General features: G+C 32.6%; 1 protein-coding gene across 1 annotated transcript; it reads right to left on the bottom strand.

The window, feature by feature from the left end:
* Positions 1-936: 936 nt before the first annotated feature.
* Positions 937-4,748, bottom strand: LOC112468949 (odorant receptor 82a-like). Its single transcript, XM_025038383.1, has 5 exons — positions 3,658-4,748; positions 3,171-3,270; positions 2,930-3,040; positions 1,224-1,379; positions 937-1,013 (listed from the first exon to the last, which is right to left on the bottom strand). The coding sequence occupies exons 1-5, from the start codon at positions 4,443-4,445 to the stop codon at positions 960-962; spliced, it is 1,209 nt and encodes a 402-aa protein (XP_024894151.1). The 5' UTR covers positions 4,446-4,748; the 3' UTR covers positions 937-959.
* Positions 4,749-5,871: the final 1,123 nt, after the last annotated feature.

Genomic DNA, 5,871 nt, shown 5'->3' with positions numbered 1-5,871 from the left:
TTCCATACAAATGACAATATATTTTAATTATTATGAAATATGTATATCTGTATGTGCAACAAAAATAAATATTTATTTCTAAATCATGTCTTTCTAAAGGCAAATTTATGCGAATTTACAGTCAAGAAGTACACGTTTATAATAAAGTAGAGTATCTTAGGACTCTTAAGTGATGCTCACTAATATAGCATCCAATTTTTGTTCAACCGATTGATTCCCCTTCTTGTCATAATCGTTGACGAATTCGTTTAACCATGTATACAACACGTTTAGGTGGCCGCAGGCGTGCATCGCGAGAACGCCAGCGAGGCTGCAAATACTCACTTTTGCCGAACTCACTATAAATATCGTCACGACAGCCAACATGACTTTGTTCAATTATAGGACTGTATATTGTGTCAATAATTTTACTGTATATACTGGATACGTCATCGAATGTGTTTTGAAAGTCTCGTTACCAACTGTAATGGTCGTAGGTTTTATTACTTTTGCAATACCGAAAAGTAGCTGATTACCCTACATTGTCGCCGCACTGATTGCGGCGAGGAAACGTCCGAACTTTGCATATTCCAGCATTGTTTCTTGATCTCCGATTCTTTGTATGAGCAGACAATCAGTCTCCATGTGTTGTATACAATCCTGAATGTCGAGCCTGCGCTGGAGCAACATCCGATAGTTTATTGAGTCCATAATTCTGTTAAGGCCGCGTTCGGAGATGAATACAACAGTACTTTGTTTCGTGGCTGTGCATGCAGGTTTTGTGAAGTTAGTGAAGTATTAAGTTTAATGTCTTTTAGATTCAGAGAAATTGTGAGAGGTATCTATTATTTGTACTTTTAAGAACTTAATCGCAGAAAATTCTCTTATAACATAATTATTATTAAGTTTGTTTATTTAACATTTAATCTTTATTTAACATTTGTAAAATATTCTATACATAATTTCAAAATTTTTATGTTTTATGCAGTCATCGTTCGTAAGATATTCAAATATGCCGTAGAAGTTTTGATTATCTGAAACGATAAAATGTCTTAATTTTTTGCTAACAATAAATGTACAAAAATTATTACATTGTTGATATTTGCTTTGATACAGTACATTGTATCAGATTAAATCGTAAAGTCATTATACAATTATTATAATAATTTATGTACGATAAGAAAGCAAATTTTATCAAAATTTTATTCGACATCGTCATTAATTGTAGTATGCGTGTTACTTACGTCACCAAATGTTGATATGGATAACAGAACTAGTTTTCCCGCAGTTATCTTGATAATGTGACTCGACTGCATGATTATCAAAATGAGACTAAGCGCTGTTTTGTGAGGCAGTTTATACCAATTAGTCATATATGCTATGTCTCCAATTTTTTTACACTAATAAATGAAAATATTTAGAAATTTCTTCAAGTATTTAAACGTCTAATGAGATGATAGTAAAATCATAGTAAAATATATGACTAATCATATTTATTTGTTTGATTTGTACTAATACTGTATTTACAATTCAATGGCTAGTGTGAGTTTGGGCACGTGGTTGTATAATTAAATTATAGTACAAATATTTATACTATTATTGTGATTTCTATTATTTCGATCTGTAGTAAGATCTTGTTAATGACCTTTAGTTGACTGACGAGTATCTTAAGCTGCGGTCCACTTGACGCTACAAATGCTTTAAAGCGTTCTTCCTCTCCTTCTTTCTTTATTAAAAAAAAGGAGAAGAGGAATCCTTCGAAGCATTTGTAGCATTAAGTGGACCGCAGCCTTAGAGAGATCGGTAGGGAAGACCGGGACTCGTTCGCACAGTTTTCACAATTTCGGGATTTGATTTTTTATACAACTAATTATCATGATTAAACAACACTAATATGATAAAGAGAACCTTTCTCTACATTTTCATGCCAGGAACGCTTCTGTATACTGTATAGTTTCTTCGTAATAAGTGAAATACGAACGAGCTGCATTGTAGTCAGCTTTTCTCAATAGTTGGCTATACGATAAAAGTCCATGTTAAATAAATGAAAACGTGATAGGAATAATAAACAGATACCAGATATGCATTTCTTGATAAAAATTCTATCTTTCGAAGATTTGTGTAATGATCGAATAACAAAATGCTGTTGCAGAAAAACAATTGTAAATTATTTTAGATGTGGTTTTCTTTAATATAAAAATATTAAATATAGATATATATGCTTCTATCAACATTGTAGGTAGCAAATCGCATATTCACACACGTCTTACGCGCGCAGCAACAGTAAGTCAAGCTAAGCGTGCCTAAAATATGAGTTAATAAACCTCATACATATATTTTATATACGTTTGATTTCAGTCAATATGTTACAATAAATTACTGTTGTTCCTCAAAATAACATGTTGTATATAGTATAACAGAAACTTTTCTTTTAACTAATAATACGTTACTTTGATTTACTTCTTAAGCTGAAGAACATCAATACTATATTTTAAAACGTTTGAAAATTTACTTGCCACCTCTTGAATCAATTTTCTTTTTTTTTATTGCAATACTTGTTTGATTTAAATAAAACTTTGAGAAAAGTATCTGTGTCATAAAAGAGATATTTTGTGATAACTTTTCCATTGTTTTTTTCGCCATAAATATATGAAACATATGAACAAAAGGCAATGCCAATTTGCCTCTTGTGTCAACAAGCCCCTTACTTTTCGAAATCGCAATAATAACTTGTACAATGTAACTTGATATTAAGAAAGTATTTTAATATGTTAATATTGTTAATACAATTACATTACTTGCTTAAATATATAATAATAAAATAATAATTAAGCATTCAATATTTCATATTTATTTAACGAAACGACATTGTATTATATTTTATATATGTATAATCAGAATGATTGAATTTTCATAATTCTAAAAAATCTTTTTTATTTCAAGGTATTACCTGCTCCGTGAGGATTTCACCGATGTAACAATATATAAATATATTGAAACCCATTGCTATGTATCCGATAAAATATGTTAATATTTTTGCCCCATTGAACGCATTCCAGGTCTGGAAAATCAATTGATAGCTTTATTTACTGAGAAAAAATTAAGATTTATCTGTTTTTGTGACTCAGTTTTTGTGATCTCAGTTATATTATTTGCGATATAAAAGGAAATTTTATTTTTCTTTAGCATACCATAACAGTGTAATATCCAAGTAAACACATACACATCGTGCATCCCATTAATTCTCCTAGACAGGCTTTATGCATAATACTTTCTATTTGCTGTACAAAACTGAAACATATCTCTGCAGTTACAACACATCAGACGTGCTGACACGTTTCTTTTGCAAAATTTATTTTAGATGATCTACGATTTGTGTTAATATTCGGAATATTTTTTTTATAATCTTTGTGTACTGTGTAACATGAAGAACATTTAAATAATAGGAATACACTCATCTGTGTATGTATGTACATATGTGTGTATGTGTATGTGTTTGTGTTTGTGTGTGTGTACTTAAGTTTATAATATATGACAATACTTTAAGTTTAGCGTAAAATATTAGTTCGTGCAAAGCAATGTAATGGAAATATTTATTTTATCTTTAATACTCAATAAAAAGACACACACTCACACAAAGTGCAATCGAAACTTTATATCTAATTGTAAGTAAAATACCCGAGGACTCTCCAATGATGTTTCACGATGGCTGCAAGTTTTTGTTCTGCTAAATGATTATTCTTCTCCTCGGCGAGCTCATTTAACCACGTATGCATTACGTTCAGTTGACCGCAAGCATGCATCGCGAAGACGGCAGCAAGACTACAAATAGCTACTGTAGAGGAAGCCATTACAAATGCCGAGAAGGTTTGTATACCCAGCATGATTTCGTTTGCAGGGCTGAGTCTCACGTCAAGCATTTTGCTGTACATTGGACATGTCATCGGATGCATCGTAATGGTTCTGTTCCCGATGATAACAGTTATTCTTTTCATCGACGTGACCGCGGTAAGTAACACCGTAGCACCATGCATAAACGTCGCGCAAATTACGGTCATGAAGCGGCCGATCTTGGCATATTGGAACATCACTTCACGGTCAACGCTTCTCCGAACGAGTTTCCAATCCGCCTCCATATGCCATATGCAACGTTGAATATCTTTGTTACGCGTAAGTAACGCCCAGTAATTTATGGATCCCATGAGTCTGTTAACTAGCGGAACGAGGGCGTTTAATTTAGTCTTAATATCTCTTTTTTCAAGCGCCATGTGCAACATGCATGGTAGCAGAATGATCGCCATCGTGGCCGAAAAAATGAAGATTTGCATTGACACCGCGAGTTTTTTTATTTTGTTCGACGCACTTGTTTGTGGCCAAGCACCTAGCGATATGAGAAACCATCGATTTAATTGTATACCGTAGTCATCGGCGTTTTTGTTATCTATTACGTGTTTCGGATCGCTCATGTTTGTTTCACAAAGACAACCGATATGTTACTGCAATGATCAGCTTAAGTTTTGCTCAGTTATAGCTTCTAGAGACATGCATAAATACGCTTGCGCCAGCTTTTAATAATGTTTTGTGAAGCGACGCGTCGATGGCATTGTCCTAAGAAGAGCGCACGCTCGTATCCAATCAATAATTGTACGCAATCAATAATCGTTCTTTACACGACGCCTGCTTGTCAGTTTGACAAGAGACCGCGTTCAGTGAACAGTGTGAAAATATTTATCCGAAAGTGATAACGAACTTTTGATTTTTCGTTATTTTGTATTGCTTACCGTTTATTAGGTGAAACGTGTATAATATGATAAATTACTTTTTCAAAAAATTTTACATGTAGTGATTGTAATATACGTAATAATAAAGTCCAAAAGTTTCTGACGCAAGAATTAATATATGAAAAGGTGATAAAATGAAAGAACTTTTTATTTTTCAATACAATCACTTTTTATTTTTTAATTTAATGATTTAATTTTTCTATACCGCTGAAAAATCACTCTGAATTGTTTTCCTTAAAATTGTTTACCATGGAGATTAATTCTTTATTATTGTTATAAATTATTGTTAAAATTTTTTTCACGTAAATCGGATTTTAATTTAAAAGTTCTCTTTGTATTTTTAAAATAAAAGCCCAATTTACGTGGAAAATGAATCTGGTTTTAAGTAACAGGTGGTTGGAGTCAGCTGTTCACAGCTGAACGATTCAGCTTTTTTTTAAAATTAGATCCGTTTTTTAATTGTTCGTGTGTCATTGTCTCAATTATATCAACCGTCGTCGTTTAAAAATTATTGTCAGTTTCCGATGTCTTCCCAAGGCTTTAGTTTGTCAATCACACGTTCTCCAGACTTTATTTTTTTTTGCCAGTTAGTCCCAATATATGAGGACTTCGTTTATGGAACTGAATCTGGTGTTGATAATCTTGCTTTTAGGCTGGACATGTCATTGGATGCGTTTTGAAAGTTTTGTTACCGACTATAATGGTCGTAGGTTTTATTGCTTTCGCGGTATCAGCTGACCGCCCTGCGTTGTCGCCGCACTGATTGCAGCGAGGAAACGTGGTTGTGTGTGTGGTGTCGGCTATTGACAGCCGGTCGATCCAGCTGTTATTTTAAACAACCGTCGTCGTTTAAAAATTATGTCAGTTGATATCTTTCCCAAAGTTTTAGTTTGTCAGTCATACGTTCTCTAGACTTTATTTTTTTTCGCCAGTTAGTCCAATTTATAGATATTTTTAGATATTCTAAATATTTTACAGATTTGTTAATATTATTAGAGTTTTTCTAATATTTCCTCTTGGATATTACACTATCTTTGTACATTTAATTTTTAAATTCTTATCTTATGCTCATCGTGTAGAGCTTGAGATTATTTAATTTATCTATTACCCT

The sequence above is a fragment of the Temnothorax curvispinosus genome, unplaced genomic scaffold (assembly GCF_003070985.1).
Source record: "Temnothorax curvispinosus isolate PA1 unplaced genomic scaffold, ASM307098v1 QBEX01002267.1, whole genome shotgun sequence".
NCBI lineage: Eukaryota > Metazoa > Arthropoda > Insecta > Hymenoptera > Formicidae > Temnothorax > Temnothorax curvispinosus.
Note: the sequence above shows the minus strand (reverse complement) of the source record. Positions and strands in the feature narration are given on the sequence as shown.